At 41.5% G+C, this 19167-nt stretch overlaps 1 protein-coding gene across 23 annotated transcripts in view; it reads left to right on the forward strand.

Moving 5' to 3' along the window:
• Positions 1-1300: 1300 nt before the first annotated feature.
• The window catches only part of CELF4 (CUGBP Elav-like family member 4), a 701136-nt gene continuing 683269 nt past the window's right edge, over positions 1301-19167 (forward strand). For 6 of the 23 annotated variants that reach the window (XR_001123527.5, XR_005978079.2, XM_012577600.5 and 3 more), the window contains exon 1: positions 1306-2013. Coding sequence is in view for 20 of the 23 variants with exons in the window: in XM_012577600.5 (XP_012433054.1) it covers positions 1734-2013 (280 nt within the window). In the remaining 3 variants the exon portion in view is untranslated. Of the gene's footprint in view, positions 2014-2259; positions 2426-19167 lie in introns of all 23 variants that reach the window. The other 17 variants (XM_012577599.5, XM_030258265.4, XM_030258271.4 and 14 more) reach the window with 10 other exon arrangements.

Here is a 19167-nt window from a genome sequence, read left to right on the forward strand (position 1 = left end):
CCCGCCACCCCTTCCCCAACTCCCCGGGGCCTCCGCCGCCTCCGCCGCGGGCTCAGCCGGCGGCGCCGGGAACAATGGCCGGGGCCCCGCGGGGCCGGGGCGGCGGGGGCTGCGGACACCCCCGGGGCGAGCGGCCAGAGCCGGGAGCCCAGCGCTGCAGCTCGCCCGGCAGGGGAGAGGGGGTTCAGGCCAGGTAACTCGCAGGCTGCTCCGAGCTCGCCTGCTGGTGCTCCTCCGAGCTTCATCCCCGCGCGGCTCGCACGGGAAGCGGGAGAACCGGAGGAAAGGCAAAGGGGAGAGAAAAGAACACGGGGGAAATTGCTCTGAGCGCATGAAGAGCCGTGTTTCGTTACTGTCCGGATTCCTGTTATTATTATTTGGGGGACAAGGGGGAGTTGCGTCCTTAATCCGAGGCTCCCTGCCCTCCCCACCCCCAGATGCTATGAAAGAAGAGCTGATTTCGTCTCCACAATACAGTACACTTTGTCTAGAGAGCATTGTTCGGACAAGCAACTCCCGATCACTGATCACTACAAAATACGATTTATGTTTCCATCAGAGACAGACAAAATATCCTGATGGCTTGAAAGGCGGGTAAGAAAACCTTACTTAATCAATCCCTTTCCAATATACACACGCACATACACGCACACACACACAGCCCGTATAGGAGATAACGCCCGCGCTGACCGTACATAACATAAATATCGGCAGCACGAAAATTAACAACAGTCATTTCTCTATTTTTCGATTCTCGTCAAAGCGCTACAATAATATAGTTTGTGCTTTCCTAGTTTGATGTCATCATCGGTAACATAATTTATATTAAACAAAAAGAGAGCTAAAAGAGCATGCATTTTTTTTTTTTTTATATGCAACATGAACAGATATAGTAAAGAGAGCTTGTAACATCACAATCACAACAACAACAGCAAAAGCAACCTCTGAGCCGGGGGGTTCATCCATATCTGAACTGCTTTTTATTAGAATAAGAGTAAATAATAAGTAAGAGACATCATCATAACAGAAAGAAGTCAGGACACCTTTGGTTTGGGGTTTTTTTCCCCTCTCAAATAAAAAGGCAGATTTCCCGATGACCACTGAAATTATAACGACAGCGATAGATCGGAGGGCTTGCAAAGGAAAAGGAAAAAAAATCATCATCATTGGTCCTAAAAACGCAACCGTTCCCCTTTGCTCACTTGGCACAATAGAAATTGACTGTCTCTCAAAGAGCCATGCGCCTTGTACTATTTATAGCCAGGGGCTGTGTTGGAAGATACCATTAAGCCTCTGCCGGGCAGACAGACAGGGGGGTGGTTGGATGGGAGGAGGGGGTTTAGCCAGAGTAGAGGCAAAAGCAATCCCCCACCCCTAGCCTCCCTTCCCCGTACACACACACATCCACACACTCACACCCCACCCCCTAGTCTGGCTGGGAATTTGAACCGATCCAGCCTGTTTAAACGGAAAGGACACAGATCTTCAATGTAAAAAAAAAAAATCAGATCAGACCGAGAGAGAGAGAGAGAGAGAGAGACAGAGAGAGAGAGAGAGAGAGAGACAGAGAGGGAGGAGTGTGTGTGTGTGTGAGAGTGTGTGTGTGTGTGTGTGTGAAAGAGGGAGAGGGAGCGAGAGAGCGAGAGAGAAGGAGAGAGAGAGGGAGAGAGAGGGAGAGAGAGGGAGGGAGAGAGAAAAGAAGAGGGGGAAAAAAAGGAAAGAAGATTTTCTCTATGTATATAAAGATGGCCACGTTAGCAAACGGACAACCAGACAATACCAGCCTGAGTAGCAATCACAGCAACCCCAGCACCAACGGGCATATGAACGGATTAAACCATAGTCCCGGAAACCCGTCCACCATCCCAATGAAGGACCACGATGCCATTAAGCTCTTTATTGGGCAGATCCCCCGTAACCTGGACGAGAAAGACCTCAAACCGCTCTTCGAGGAGTTCGGGAAGATCTATGAACTGACGGTGCTGAAGGACAGGTTCACTGGCATGCACAAAGGTGAGTTACCTCCTGAACTTTCCCGGGAGAGATCGAGAGAGAAAGCCAGGCTCCCTCTCTCTCTCTAGCTCTCTCTTTCTCTCTCTCTCTTTCCTTTCGATTTCATTTCATTTTATTTCATTTTTGGTTGGCCCGGGGGCGGAGGCGGCAGGCTGGGGGGGCAGGAAAAGAAATAATAGACCCATCCTGGGAAGAGAAGAGCGAGAGTCAGGGCAGGGAGTCAGCTCCGTTTGGCTTATTTGTTAGTATTTTTATTTCTTTCCCCGCTTTTTTGGGGGGTGAGAGGCAGCTCCGGGGAAGCGCCGGGGGAGCGGCGTCGCGGGAGCGGGGCCGGCGGTAGCTGTCCGCGGTGCTGAAGCCGGAGCGAGTTCTCTGTATTTACCTTCGGGAGCCGCTCTTCGTCAGCCCAGAGGTGTGTGTGTCCGTCTGTCTGTCTCTGGGTTTGCTGGCAACCCCGATTTTACAACTGTTCCGTATCTTGCACCGGCGGCTTTTTCTTTTCTTTCTTTGTTTTTTTTTGTTTGTTTGTTTTTTTTTCCTTTTTTCCCCTCTTTTTTAAAATTAATTTTTTTGTAATTTTTTTTTTTTTATTTTTACACTGTCACATTTATTATTTGTTGTCCTCTACAAAGCAAGAAGTGGAGGACAGTGAGTTGCTCCGGGGGGACTATTTCATTTTGGTTCTATTCAACACGGGAACAGGGATATAAACAACAATAAAGAAGCCCATCTCAAGCGGGGCAGGGGTGTGTGCACAAAATCACGGTATGTGCGCTTGTGTGGGAGAAGGCAAGACAGAAAGGACAGGTGGCAGCTTAGTTCCAGAGGGAAGAATTCTCTGACCAAACATATTCCAAGCACTACTTTAATGTGCCCGAAGTCCGTGCTGGGAACTTTTTAGGTTTTCTCTAAAGGTAGTGGAGATGTACTCCTCACACGATGCCTCACTTGCTCCATCTCTGCCCGCTCATTTCCCTGCTCAGCTTAGGCTCTCCAGAGGTGCCTATGAGATTAGATGGTGCTCCGTTTTGAGGGTGGGGGAGGGTGTGTGTAGTAGGGGAGAGATGCTCAAATCCTCGGGTAGGAAAGTAGGACTCGCAGGGAGGAAGTTGAAGGTAATTTGCATGGTAGACCCTCTTAGAAACAGGAGAAAATCAGGAGTGATATTAACTCAGATTCTGTATACATGTGTGTGAACATGTTTTTATACTTATTTTTTAAAAGAAAAGGGAAAAGAAAAAGACCGGGTCAGAAGTGATTGGGGTGTGACTCCAGATTTAGCGCAGGAGAAAGGGTTTTGCACGGGGCCACAGAGAGAGTGGAAGTTGTATCTTTTACAGGACAGCTTCAGTACCAGTGTCTAGTCCAGCCTGGTGGACTCCTGACAGTGACAGTCACCAGTAACGGCATTACTGGCTTCCCAGCTTTCCAGATGCCTTAGCGAGTTGTAAATCTTAAACTTAACGGCATGTTGAGCAGGCATCTCTTCCCCCTTCCCACTCACTCCCTTCCTTGCTTTCACTCTCAGGAAATGCAAATGAAAATATACCCTGACAGTGCAAAGTACCATTTTTACACAGACTAGAGAAAATGTCCAGGGCTCAGGGACTAGGGACTCAGTCTAAATCTAAGTTATAGGATATTTCTCCCATCCTTGCTTGCCGGTCGCTTCAAACACCCTTCTCATTTTTAAAATGATCAGTGCAGTTCTTTCAAACCTTGCTTTCTTTTCAGACTGTCTTCCTAGAAGCCACAGCAAGGTCTGGTTGGCATTATTTAAACATGACACCCGTACTATAATAATTATTAATAATAGCAATAAAAAAACTAGTAAGAAGTGTAGTAAAGGAAAGGTCCTGAGAGATTTCATCTAATAGTGAGAGTAGACACTGAGCTCATGTGTGTGTGCATGTGTTTGCAAAAAAATTATCTAAGGTTTCTGTAAATTAAAAATAACAGTGGTAAAAGCTACATTGAAGAGAATCACTCAACACAGTGTAGAGGAAATCTTCAAGCTAACATTTGATAAAGTATTTTTTTTTGGTAGTGGGGGGTTACTGTGATTTGTTGATGAGATTTTATTATTTTGTTGTATTTTGTCTTAAACCTGGAATTAATCATTCTGTGCGCTAACTTCAATTTCTATTTCATAGATTTGAGTTCTCACTCTTTCAGTTCAGTTTTGCTTTTCTGTATGCCTGTATTCATGTAGACAAACTCAGGAAGGGGGAGAGAGAGAGAAGGAGTGAGAGAGAGAGAGAGAGAGAGAGAGAGAGAGAGAATGGAGAGAGAGAGGGATCATTTATCTTGCTTGTATGTGTTTAACACATACCCCTGAATTAAGCAAGATACTAACTTCATTTTCCTTCATTTCATTTCTGTTGTAAAGCTGCAACCTAGGAAAAAAGACAGGTGGGGAATCTTGTCATCTCGTCAAAACAAATTGCATGAGTGCATCTCAAAACAAACAGTAGTTTTTTACATGCTATAAGTTTTGGACTCTGGAAAGAAAATTTATGATGATGATTGTTATTTTGTGGGCTTGGGTTTGAGCAAAGCTTCAACAGACACGAAGTTGCCAGCATTTCAGAGATCAGCATCGGTTTTATTTAGTACATCCGAGAAGAGTTTGAACTCCTTTCTAGCGATGCCGCTGATTTATTAGCTAATCCTGATAAAAATGTGCCTCTGGCTACTTGGAAAAAAATTACTTTCTTGCCAGTAGTGATTAATTACTATTAAGTCAAAAAGCGTGATGGGGCTTTGAAGGATGAGGGTTGTGTTTGGCTTTTTTTATTATTATTTTATTCATTTTATTTCATTTCTAATCTATTTTTTTCTCTTTTTCCTTCTCTAAATGTAGTCATGTGAAGCGTTGTATTCACTCAGATGTCCTTATTTTGGCTTTGCTTTGCAGGCGTAGGTGAAGAATTGCATAAAGATAGTCCAACTTGGCTCACAGGGGTAGGTTGGCAATACAAAACCCCAAGATGCTTTCCATAAGAGATGCATAATGCTTATACATTAATTGATCCATCACTCTCAGTTGATTTCATTCCTAATTCAGGGGATGAGGATGTGGCAGTAGTACACCCTGAAGGGTTAATAGTAGGCTGTAGTTTATTTAAGTGTGCAGAGAGCAAATCTTGGGTGTAGAGGGGGAGAAGGTGGGACTGTTTTAGGAGGAGGGAAGAGAGAGGAATTAGCTTAAATTAAAAAAACATCAACCAGAATAATTTCAGGTGTAAATCCATTGATATGAGATCAAAGGATGTGCATTTTTGAAATATTATGAAGATATCTTATTGAGATGCTGCTGTATAGCAGGAAGAATTTGAAAATTAAGAACCTAAAGTACATTACTATGACCTCCTTCAAGAAAAACTCTCGCAAAAGGAGAGTGAAGTCCCAGGTTCTCTCACCAGCAGCTCTGGCTGATACCAGTACAGGCACCAGGAAAGAGGCAGGGGATTATGATTCTCTTGCAGATACACAAAGAGAGAAAGGGTATGGGGGAAGCAGCATGTGGGGGAAGGCGAGAAGAGCTTGCCAGATCTCCGAGAAAATAAGCTTTCATGGCACGAGAGTAGCTGCTACATATTTCCCCCATCCTTGCTTCTATTCACATGGGGCAGGAACAGGCTCCTGCACTGGTAGTTTCCTGAAGGGTTAGGAAGAGGCTGTGTGCTTAGATCCAGGGGTAGAAATCTACTGAGGCTGAGCTGACCCACCCATGTGCTCACACACAGACGCACACCTATGCACTGCGTTAACTAATCACACTTTAACAATTTAGCAAGACATTCATTCATAACTTCTCCCCATGTTATATATCTGTGGAGTATGCTTAAAGGCTGAGTTACTGGGAGATATAAAGGTTAGTGCTCTCAGGACAGCCATATTATAATGCATTATCTTTGAAGTCATTTAAGGCCAATTTAAGTGGTATTTAGTATAATATTTATGAATTAAGATTATCTAAATATAGGACTGTCCCCATAGGTTTAAACACTCTTTTCTACTGAAGCTTGCTTGTACCTGAGGCCTGGGAAATGTTTTAATTTAAAACACACAGGTCTCCATAATATTCTATTTAGGAAGTCAGAAGAAATCAGCATTCCACACTTAACTGAGATTTACTGAAACATATGCGGGTGAATGCACTTAAAGTGCAGAGATAGTGTGCACTGGGAAAGCAGAAGTTTGCATAGACTTGAGGCCAACAGCACTCTTTCAACCCTTATTTAGGGGTGGGAAAAGAACAAATCCCCCCCAGCCTTCTTGAAATCCACATTGCAGTCCCGTGGTTGGGGTTTTTCCTACCTGACCCGAACCTCACTCTGTAAGCATCCAATGCAGAAAAATGCAGTATGAAAAGAATAGTTTAGTTCTTTTACAGCTTTACCTTCTTAAAAGTATAAATAATTTTGAAATTTAAGACACCTCTGGAGTAGGAAAACAAGGCTTACATTCATTATATTCTGTTCTGTTTGATTACAAAGACAGATGATAGAAAAATTAAAAACCTTGTTAAGTTTAAGGATGTTTATGAAGGTTTTGGATATGTCAGAAATTCAAACATGCAATTAAAATGAACATTCAGTTAAGATGATGTGTATATTTATATGCAGAAATGTATAGATTTATGTGTGTATACATACAGAAAAAGAGATGTGTACACATTCATGTGTACAGCCTTTGGGAAATGGAAATTTAGTTGAAAAGAAGCACAATACAATACAATACAGGTGCTGAATAAACTCCTCCATAATTGAAACATAAGACTTGCCTGTCTGAAAGCAATACATACAGCATTTAGTATGGTAGTAAACCAAACAAGCTTTAGGGAGGTAAGGCACAAATAAACTGGAATAAAACAGGGGAGACTTTGGTCTAAAGAACACCCCCTTAAAACAATCACAATGCAATTTGATACTTTGATGGAAGAGAGGAAAAAAGCAACCCCCTGTTCATTAAAATCTCCTGTATATATGAGCATCTATGTGTTTTGATAATGTCAAACAGATAGCCCAGATTGCACCCTAAATTAGAAGGGCACACGTTAACTCTTTTTTTTCAGGGGTCTGGACACGGATTCTGGTTTCTAAAAGCAGCTGCAGCCAGTTATGATGCTGTTGTTACAGTTGTGTCAGCATTTCCAACACAAACTCTAATTTTCTGGGATCTCTTGCTTGCCTGTCAAGTTTTGCACTGAAAGCTGTTCCTCAGCTAGTCCCACTACCATATGAACTAATCATCTTTACAAGATGGATTTGTTTAAAAGTTACATTAATGAGGAAAATAAGAAAGAAATTGAAGTTTGTGTGTCCACAGCTTTTGTTTCTTCTCTTATATTTCTCTAGTTTAGACTTACATTTCTTACACTTTTACAGATTATAATTGCTTCTGCCCCTCTATATCGACATATACTGGTGCCTTTGGGCATTTTATGGAATAAAAAAGAGTACTTTTTGTCCTTAAAAAAAAAAAATAGGAACAACCAAATTTCATAGTATTTATTTGTCCCTACCAAGGTTTTAATTAAGGGGTGAATCAGAAACTCACTAATTTCTGCAAGAAACAATAGGAATGGGGCACATTTTGGTTATTTTTGTGTCATTTTTTTTCCGCATCGAGCCAAAAGAAATTGGAAATTTCAGCACTAAAGTTGAGGGAAAAATTGAGGATCCTTGTCACCTTGCATGAGAAGTGTGGTTCATCTGGTCCTGTATCCCACATCTGCTAGTGGCCAGTGCCACCGGCAGGGCTTTCTTCAGCAGAGAATTCAAATTGCATAGCATAATAAAAGCCAGGCAGGTGATGGAATAGTCTTTTGAAGGAAATTGTCGGAAAGCACCTGGAAATTTTGTCTGGCTAAAGAGTGAGTGAGATTGCGGAAAGTGTCTTTTGTTCCACCGAAAAGCGTTTTGTACCTGTCAGGGAAGGCAGGCAGAGAACTGTCTGTCCATGGTGGTCAAGAGCTAGGGACAGAGGGGTGATCAAGGAGGGTCTCCTCCCTTCTAAAGAGCTGGAATTATGCAGCCACATTTTTCAGCAAGACATCAGGGTGTTTTTTATCATGCATACCCCATGTGCATGCATACCACCCAGCTGCACTGACCCAACAGACCATAACGACACTAAAGGAGCTGTTACTGTCCCTCCTGTCAATCAAGTGTGAACTGAGGTGGTTGTATGTGACAGGCAGTAATGGTTCCAAGGGAGAAAAAGTGGGGAAGATGATCTAGGCTGTTGGGCCGCTTACCTGCATTTAAAATAGAGAGAAAGTATCAGATGCCCCAAAACCCATGTTGGCTCTAGCCTCAAAGTAACATTCCAAAATAGCAGGGGGCTGCAGAGCTCAACATGACTCGTTCATCAAGCACTGTGTGGTTTCTGCCCCATAAGAGTTTGCACTAAGTAAGTGAGGTATTAAGGAAGCTAAGTTGTATCCTGACATTAACAAATAGCTGGTGCTTCATTAATCCCTGCGTCACCTTTACTTTGGGAGGAAAGGCATGTTACCTGCTTGCTGGACAGAGCGTAGTGAGAATTCTGCCATCGCTTAGGGGGCTTCACCTAAGTTTGGAAATCCTGCTGCAGGTTTGCACTTATTCAGTGTTTTACATTCCCTTTAAAATTCTGGATTTTGGATTTACATAGCAAACCTCAACACTTGCAGCTAATGCTACTAATTTCTGTGCTTGCTGGTTTGTCCCTTAACTTAGCTTTACTGAAACTAAAGTTTACTGAAACTAAAACTAAAACAAAGCTAAGGAACTGACAAAAGCCTGATCTCTGCCTGATCTCTACATTTCTCACACACTTAAATGCTCCACAGATGCTTGTAAGACTGTTGCTGGGGTTTGTTATGGTGGACTGACCCTTATGCATTAAAATCTGCTGCAGAAAAGGGGAAAAATATTAACCAGGTGAGTAAAAGTTATGATTTTCTTCCACCATTACTCCACGTACTGAGCTGGGTTATGTAATACTCTTTCCCTCTACCTCCCAGGGAACCATCATCACATTTTGGGGATCTACTGAGTCACTTTATCTGCGCTGTATTTCTTGGTGTGATCTGGAGTCAGGATGCCACCACAGAGATTGCATTTGTTTGCTTTTGTCACTGTGAGCCACAGCCGGAATGCACATACAGGTGAATGCAGCTTTTAATGTGCATTCATTATATCCAACTGACATCCTCTTGAAGGAAGAGAGGGCTTATTATTGTCGCTCCTTAAAATAAAGATGGATGAGAGCTCTAAACCTCTCAAATAAAGTGCTTGACCATACATAGTAGCTAAAAATAAATCATATACGGCCATCTATTCCATGTAAATGAATGGCAAGACATATAGATATAGACATTGTGTTAAGTTTGTCAAGCAGAAGCAGCCAAAAATATTGATCAAGGCAAGGGGGAAAAATTGATAATGAACTGGACTCCAAGAAGACTTTAATTGACAGTGACTTCTGTGAACCAGCTTTGGACAGTATATATAAACTGACCACGATGTAACTTTATTGCAATGCACTCTCCTGTAATTAATTGTCACCTTTGTTAAGACTGGCTACAGATCAAAGGTTTAAAGATACTTAACAGGTTCTTAGTAACAAACCCTTCAGATGCATTAGAAATATCCGACAGTTCAGCCAATGAGGCATGCAGGTTTCGATCTACCTCACCCTTATCTGTTTATTTCTCCCTCCTTTGTTGAGCATGTAAAGTCATTGTTTAACATTAACTATTTAATAGATGACTTCGCTGGCAATTTTAATGCCTCCAGGGATATATATGGTTGTGGTGATGGGGACCTTCACTCTAAGGTCTCTTAGTATTTTACAAACAGAAAGTTGTTTATGATTTTGTAGACCAAGGTGTAGCGCAGACACAGCTTGCAGTACAGACTATTCTTACCCCTTTACCTGGTTAAGGTGTGTAATTTCTTTATTTAAACCTAGAAAACATAAAAAAACCATTAAAATTAAAAAAAAAACCAACCCAACAAACTCATACACAAAAAGCGTAGCTGATAATGAACTTTTATGTGAAAACTGTGTATGCAGTGAGATAGAAGTGTGCCTGATGTTTGTACATCACACACATGCAATTATTTATTTTATGGTCATGTTAATGAAAACATGTATTCAGTACAGACAGGATAATATAGATTTCTAAATAATTCCTTTCTGCAAGACAGTACAGAGAACATACTCTTATGTGAAAGTGGCAGGTGATTTAAGAGGGTATTCCTGGAATTATATGCAGAGTTTAATATGATACATAACCATTTGCTCATTATACTATTTTAATGATACAGTCACACTTAATTAATTCATCTCTGCTTTATTTGTACATTGTGTCTCAGCGTCCAAAATATTTCAGAGGCTACCAGGCTGCCTTCCCAGTGCACCGGGGCAGATAACTCTGGAAGCTTCTTCAAACAGAATAAAAACGGAGCTTTGCAGACAGAGTTGGTCTGATGAGATCTGACTGCATATTTGGCCTGTTTCTAATTCAAATGCCTGTGTATATACTACATAGAGACTGTGTATGCATGCATGTATCGAAAGGGCAGACTTATATTTGCACATAGTTCCTCTCCTTCCCAGTCCCTAAGGATAGATTCACATCACATAATATGCATCACTCACTGCAAATGCACACAAATATCTTTGTTGGACTCAGTAGCTTCTTTCAGGTAGAGGTATAAAGCAGCATCAGCCTAATAATATCCCTGTAAAACAGTGCTTCCTTCCTAGGATCGAGAAGGATGAAGGTTGTCAGAAGATCAAAAGATATATCACAGTGTGCTTGTAGAAATCCCCTGATTATGTTTCCTCTCTATAATGCTCTAATTCGCTATTTGATCAATTGTAAAAGGCCCAATGCTTTAGGAGGAAAAAAAAGTATTAGGTTACTAGAGTGAGTGAAAATCACACCTAAAATTATATGTAGCAATACAGTAATGAACTTATCAATACTTCTTTAAGGAATCTGACAGCCCTATATGAGCAATTCAGTTCTCTGAGCGAAGGTCACAATATAGGTATTGCTTTTTATGACTATCGATAGCCTAGTTGTCCAATCTAACCAGAGACTGTATAATGTACCTGCTGTTAACAGGCAGGGAGGAGAACTATGAAGAATTTACAGAACTGTCCACATGTAATATTAATAATATTGATTGATTCTAATAATATAATAAGGTAAAGATGCACTTCTTTGAAATGGTGCATGGAGGAAGCAGGGGGTGATATACTTTCACCAAACAGATTGAATTGGTTTGCACTTCTCTGGAAGTTAATCAGAGAAAATTCAGTTTTCTCACCTAGGTTCTGTTTCCTGCTCATTATTTCACTAAACACAGACAGAAACAAGATTTGCTTTTCTCTAGGATTGGGTCTTGACCTGGCAGGTGCACAAAACCCAGGGACTTGAGAAACTTCTTGCAGCAAGGATCATTTTGGTCAGCAACTTCAGCCCCCATCAAAATAGGATTAATCCTAGGGACTTCTTTTTCAAAACAGAATTGCAATGAAAGTGTTTATTCCACCCCCCCACCCCCCTCCCCCTGCCCCCAGCCTTTATCAGCATTTAAGGGATGGGGGGGGGGAAATGTGGCAGAAATAATGTATGTTCAACACTGTGTAAAATCTATAATTGATAAGAAAGGACTTTGCAGAGCAGCCACATACCTGCCCAAAAGCCTGCTGAAGCTCAGGAAAAGCTCTGCCTTGCCTATAGCAGAGTTTCACTTGGGCCTGAAGTTACAGGCAAGATGCTGTTGGTTGAAGCAGGAGCAGCCGATCACATGCGATGTGACTGACTTAAGGTTGTTACTCACCTAAGCCCAGACACACAGACCTGGGTCCATCTGAATTTCCTAACTACTCCCTCTGCAACAATAGGCTGCCTTATCTAGGTAAGCTAGTTCACTCCTGCTCTACCATTCAGCTTCAACCGTCCTCGTTCCAGTGTCCGTATGATAGTTTCAAGAAGGTTTGCACTTCATTGCACCTTCTTTTTTTCTGTTTATGGAGCAAGTGTTTTTCTTTTGTGAGCACTTAATTGCTTTTAAATGCAATTTATTTGATGGTATTCCATCTTCAATAATACATGGATGAGGATACAATTTTTCACCCTCTTTTATAAAGATATAGTGTTATTCAATTACGCTATTCTGTGGTATTTGCTCTGTTTTGTGCATTCAGAGAGAGCTTTGTTACTTTTTTACTTCACTTTTCTTCTTCCTATCTTCTTTTTATTATTATTTATATGGATTTCTTTTCTTTTAGAAAAGAAATTTCATTCAAGATACTGGCAATAAATGAGAAAAGTAGGAGTGGAAATGAGGAATGGGCAAAACAACCAACAAAAATTCTTTGGCAAGGTCTTTAAAAGCATACCATTGCCTCATGCTTATTTGCAAGAGGGGATACAGCCAATTTTGATGCCAAAAAAAAGTGTATCTTAGAAATTATTTAACTCCAAGTTTAGCAATCAACAGAGAAGGGAAAAAAAAAGAAGTGTCAACCCATAGAAGCCCTGGCAGAAAAGGCACCTAAAGACCTTGCAGGAGGCAAGGGTGCCAGAATGCTGCAAGTTTCTACATTCTACTAGGGATTTGGAAAAGTTAAAAGCAAATTAAACAAACGAATAAAAAAAAAAAGGAACACAAGCAGTGCCATTCTTTCTGAATATTTGTAATGGCTAATATACCTCAGAGCTGCTCCGTGTAAATTGCTGCCTGTGCCTGCAGCTTCATTCAAAGGAAGGGCATTATCTGATGGGTGAGGGCGGGTTGTGAGGATGCCTAGGTTCTAATCACAGTGTGGATAATTACTCACCAACACTCTCTGATGGAGTCACTTAAGCTCGGTGCCTTCGGGCCTGAACTGAAACCTGTTGAATCAATGGAAAGATTCCCATTGGCTCTAGTGAGCTATTGATCTTTCATTTCCCCAACTGCAATATTAGGCCAGCTGGATTTTTTTTTTTTTTTTTTAATGTGGGAGAAGTTAACGGCATAAATTTGACATTTACTTTTTTGTGTGCAAGGGTTTTGGTGTGTCTCTGATGGTAAATTTATTACATCAGAGCCCGTTTCAGCCTAGATCCGGAAAACATGCTTTCAAAAAACACTCAGTGGGGGCATGGAAAATTAGCTTTTCTCATTACACTCGTAAATGCATATTTGTCACTGCTTTGCTAAGAAAGGGTCAATGGCAATTTTGCCAGTTTTCTTTGTGTGAGTAGGATTTAGCCTTTGCAATTTCTGTCTACAGGAATGTCATCATTCACTGATTCAGGATCTTGATTTATACTTTTTTTTCCCCCTTCTTTCAGTGAATCACACACATATACTTCATTGTTATGGCAACTGAGGGAGCTGCAATGCAAGGGTTTGATGAAGGGCTGCATCCCACCTTTCTTTTTCAAGGGCCTGATCCAAACCTATTGTTTGCAGCACAGTTTGGATCAAGCTGAAGGTATCTGCCTTCACCGGGTCAGTAAAAAGAGCAAGTTCCCTCTAGACAAGTGTACTCCTGCCCTCAGTACAGGCAGATGGAATTGGCAGTCGTCGCCCATTTGGCAAGCACCGACCCAACACTCTCTGAAGTCAATAGTTAGATTCTGACCCAGCCTCACAAACAACAGACAGACACTGTGTGAATCCTTAAGCAGGCATGTGAATATCCCTGACTTTGCCAGAGCAAAGGAGTCCAGAAGAGAGTTTTCACTGCTGCTGCCCAAGGTGTAGGTTGTGAGAATAAACAACATCCCAGAGTCCTTAGGTATCCAGCCACAAAAAACAAATAATTTAGTAGTATTTTCATCAAAGAGGAAGGTTTCAGGTGATTGCCTACAGCAAAGATCTGACAAACAAATGAGTCAGGCTCCTTGTGCTTCTTTTTTTCATTATTTCAGTTGAAACTTTAGTTCATTCATTAGCAGCAATGTACTTTTGTTTGTTTGTTTGTTTGTTTGGGGTCTTTTTTGGTGTTTCCATCCCATCTGTGTTCATGTGTTTTATGAAATGAATGAAGGAGCTGGAGTGTGCACGCTGTTATGTATGTGTGTAGAGTCGATTATCTAACCCCTAGTCTATTTGAAATCATCACAGTGCACTCAAGTCAATGATATTCTGTCAAAGGTGGAGAGGAAGCCTGCGTGCAGTGTGAGTGCGTGAACACGATGCTGTTTGATTGCCTGAAATCCAACTAAGTCTCAGTTTCAAAGGCCTGGGGGCAGCAGAGAAAGTATTTGTTTGCTTAATTATTTATATATTTACTCAGCTTTACTGACAGTGTTTGCAGATGGGGGAAAAAAGAAAAAAATTAACAAGGAGAGTTGGGTTCTTGTTTGGAGGGGAACACGTATTGTATTAGCCTCAATCTGTTCTCCCTTATATCAGCTGCTTTGTGCTGTTAAATGGTCATTTGTTACTGACCGGCTCATTGAAAAAGGCCAAAGAGGTGCTGGTAGAATTAGATTTCACGAGTTTATTCATAAAAGGAGTTGCACAATAGGTGTGTCATTCCCCTGTCTTTTCCTCTGCACCCATCCAGAGACAGGACTTCTCGCAGCAGTTTCTTAATTCAAAAAGATATAGCTGAGCCACCAGAAAACCAGATGACCCTGCTGTGACAAAAGATACAGGTCTGACTGCCAGGCGGGTAGCTCACTCCTCCGGCTTGAGCCTGTATCCTTGGCCCCTGCCTTTGCTGTTCAAGTGCAGCACCCAGGCTTTCACTCACTGGGCGTGCATCCAAGACCAACTCTTCATCCCGGCTTCCCAGCCCTCCTTGCCTGGCTGCAAGTACAGGTGTGAGTGTGTGGACCACAGGCTTAGATTCCCTCCAAGATCATTTCCCTTCCCCAGGTGCCCCTCCAGGCACTCTTCCTATTCGCACTTTTCAACTTACTGTGCTCATAAGTGGTTTATTTTCCATAGCCAAGCTACAGATCATTTTCCCCAGCTCTCACCATCACTGTTCACACTCCTCTTCCCTTGGTTCAGCTCTGCGCTGATATTCTGCCCTCGCGCCGTCTCTTGCAGAAAGCACTTCACTGTGTTGCGACTTACCACCTGGATTCTCTCTGACCACACTAGCTCTCTCGTCTGTCTTTTCTCCTTCTCCTTCCTTCCAGGTTTTGGGAAATGGAAGCCGTGTTGCCCATATTTTCCAGAAAGCAAATTAGCCACGGGTAGTAGCCGAAAGATCTGCACTCATGAAACATGCAGATACACAGATACACAAACAGACACATTTCTGTACGTAAACTACTAAGACAGTAGACAGAAAAATGGGGGTTTTTTGCCCTTTTGGTGTTTAAAGCTCAGTTTTCTCTTTCAAAGATTAAAAAAAATTAGTGCAGTAAGCATTTAATTTCACCAAGATAATTTCACCTTTTTATTTTTGAACTTTACTTGTTTCATTAAATAAACAACTGGTTTCTCACACCTGAACAAAGATCCTGCATATGTTTTCCTTTGAATTCTAAAAATTGTGATCTTATTCTTAACAATCCCTGGCAGTCTGTTCTGGGACTACACTTGAGATTCTTGCAAAAATATTTTTTCTTGCTGTTTTGAAACATAACTACCAGAACTTTACTTCCAGAACCTCTCTCTAGCAATCCAAAATTAATGCAAGAAGACAAATGAAGCATTTGATGTGGTGTTGCATTAGAGTCTTCATTCAGAGATAGGTAGGAGGGATTAGGAGCCTATTTCTAGCCCAGTCCTCTTACTAACCTTCCATATCCTGTCTGATCCAATTCCTAGACCTTGTTCTTCCTTAGTTTGCTATGTGTAAAGAGGAATTTATGATATCCAGCTTTGAAAAGAGCTTGTGTGTATTTAAGTCAGAAGTCATGCTGTAGCTTTAGCAGTGATGGTCTAAGGTTATAAATGAGACCAAATTGATAAGGACAGGTAATATCTTTTATTAGTACAGCTGATATAGCTAAGAAAAAAAAAAAAAAAAGACAGACTTCCTTTTGTGTCTGAAATCTTGTCTATTTTTCTCCAATTGTATCACTCAGTCTAATAAAAGATATTTCCTCTCCCAGCAAGGTTGTCCCATTTGAGGTGTAAAGCATGTAGGCTGGTAATTTAGGCCTGTTTTTTGTCTGTCTTGAGGGATTAGACCTTTCCTCACCTAGGTGGACGAGGGAAAAAGCACCTCAGGTTGATGTCCCTGTCTCTCACTTTCTGTGATCAGCGGCGGTGGCCATCTCACAGGCTTTGAGACGGGCAAAGAAACTCTGACAGCCCCAGTTTTCTGATCCTGGAGATGTCCTTTTTTGCTGTTCTGCTCCCTTCCAAAGCACGACATGCCCTATCCTCACCTCTGTGACTGTGATTTATTTAAAAAATTGCTGCGTGTATGTGTGTGTGTACGTATGTGTGTGGGCTACCACACAAACATCCCCAAGCTGCCGAGCAAGCCGATGAGCATTTTCTAATGTATTTAGCAAGTAATAATGCAAACCGCAGGCAAAAAGTACAACAAGGACAACAGGTAAAATGCTTGAGCCAGGAAAGACTTTGTAAGGAAGGTATTTTTTTCCACAGCTATTAATAAATTGCAGCCCCCTTCATGGATGGAAGAAGTCTTTTGGTTGTTTTTTTTCTGTTTGTTTGTTTGATTTCATAAATTGTTGCTGAAAATACTGAGCAGCAGAAAAGAATCCAGAAGCAGACAGCAGGTTTTTCAGACACAGCAGAATCTGACTTGTATGCATAAGGCAGCAGTAGTCAGAGGACAGCTATTACTTATGCTTGGCTTTACTACCAGGGAAAGCGTCGGATCATCTATTCAGATCAGGATAGTCAGCTATGCCAAAGGTTTAATCAAATATTAAACATGGTCAGTAAACTTAAACCAACGTTAGACATGCAGGAATTTTGCTCCTTTTCAAGCAAGCACTCTAAGAGAGGAAAGTTTTCTCCCGTCTCTCTCTGAAGGAGACCTTTGCGGCTGGAGGAATTATTTTTTTCAGACAGGGATCCACATGAGTGTATGTCTGGATAAATATCTGTGCATGTGCATCTCCAAATGTGTGTTCCTTACCCTGCCAAGTATAGACAGAGTTGATTTTTCCCAAAAAGTTCATATCTTTCTCACTCAGATAATTTCCTGTATGCTGTTAACTGCTCACCCCATCCATTTCTCTGTCCATCTGTCCCTCTCCAAACATGTTTTCTCTCTTGCACTCCTCTCATAATCTCTTCAACAGGGTTAGAAAGGTGTGTGCTTGTAGATATGTGTATGTGTGTATTTGCAAAACCGTTCAGGTTCATGTGTGTATCTGGCTGCTTATTGATAAATAATACACTTACAAAGCCACATCTGCCACCTTCTTCTGTGCATTTGGGCCGTATTTACACCCTCCAGCTCTTATTTATTCTGACTGAGGACAGTCAAAGGTAGAACATTTTGCGGGGAGTTATGGTTTACAATGTTACCTCTCCCTTCTATTATTCATTCTCTCTGATTTTTATCTAATCTCTCTTTGATTGTCCTGGTGCAGCTTAAGAGACAAAGTGAATTTTTATTACATCATCAATATAATCCCCAGCTAATCAGCATCTGTGTGCATTACCTTGCTTCCCTTTGGCTTTTCATCCGTGTCCATAAATAATAAGAATAAGGGCTGTTTTTTGTCTGTGTGCATGTGTTTGTGTGTTGGTATCAGCAAGAGAGTCACAGCTGCACTTTTTCATTTCAGCCAGCTTATTTTAGCAACACTGGACCCAGCTTTCTGCAGGTTGTCTTGACTATTGCCCAGATTAATTTCCTGATGCCTAATGCTTAAATCATGGAAAAAATTAAAGTGGATTAATCCATATACATCTTCTTGCAGCAACTGAACTTTGCTGTTAATTGTACAAACAATTCCATGGCATTACAGGCAACATGCCCAGTGCCAGTGGAGTGTGAGGTAGCCAACATATCTCCTTATACAGACATTTAACCCCTAAAGTTTTAGTGAACACTTGCCACTCTTTCTTGGGTAGGAGGAGAGTACATTGCATGTCTTTGAACAGGGAGCTCAGGAACCAGATTTTTGGCTTTTGATTGCCGATATTTTTCCACAGCCTGCTGTGGAGCTCTCAGCCTGCCACTCAGGTCTGCAAATTTTGCAGAGTTGAGCTCCTATACAATTTTTTCTCCTCCTTTTCCATCTCTGGAAGAACAATGAGAATAATACCTCCCCATAAAGTAAGACTTGTGCTGTACTTTGAAATTCTCGTCCTCTGTACAGATGCATTGTGAATTTTAAACAGAATCACTCTGCTATCTCTTTAAAATACCCTGATTTGGCAGAGCAAGGCAGTAGCAGTACCTCTGTGTTAAGCAGGCAGATTTCGGATTGGTTTCCCAGTGGCTTAGGGCGATGCTCGCATCTGATACACAAACTGTAATGCTTCTGTCCTGTTCTGAAGTGCCAGGATCTGTCCTTTCCAAGTTGTCCAAGACTCCTCCAAACACCATGAGAGGGTTCAATTAGATATGACAAAATCTTCAATTAAAAAAGGCACATACACTTATGGAAAAATTTTAAACTGACCTAGTAGAGAGAAGCAAACCCTTTGGGAAAGAGTATGGATCTATTCCAGATGTAATGTAGTTATGGTATAGAGCTGTCCATCCAGCAAAGTGTGCGCCTAATTCACATTGTGGAACTCCTCCCAGAACACAATAGGTTCTTAAAGTTGAGCAGGTGCTTAAATGCTTTTCTGGATCTGTGGAAATCTGTAGTTCAGATGAAATAACTAAGCGTAGGGGTGTTACAGAAGCCAAGTGAAAAGCATAATTCTGTGACTCAGAAATAACACTCCTTCATAGCTGTGACAGAACAGTGAAATAATGAAAGAAGCACTGTGTACCTTGAACACCTTGCAGGGTGGATCAGGCTGAGACCACCTGTATATTTAAAAATATTTCCTTTCTGAATTTTTTCTTCATGGACAGATTCTGATTCGATTTGGCTTCAGAATGGATTTTTTTTTTTGCTTCAAGCAAACAGAAACACAGAATATTTTCAGTCCTCATCTTCTGTTTTCTTTTTTATAGCAAATCCTTTTCCCTGGTGCCTCCAGTTCCACTCCCTGTTTTGACAAACCAGCTCATTTA

The sequence above is a fragment of the Taeniopygia guttata genome, chromosome Z (assembly GCF_048771995.1).
Source record: "Taeniopygia guttata chromosome Z, bTaeGut7.mat, whole genome shotgun sequence".
In the NCBI taxonomy this organism is placed as follows: Eukaryota; Metazoa; Chordata; class Aves; order Passeriformes; family Estrildidae; genus Taeniopygia; species Taeniopygia guttata.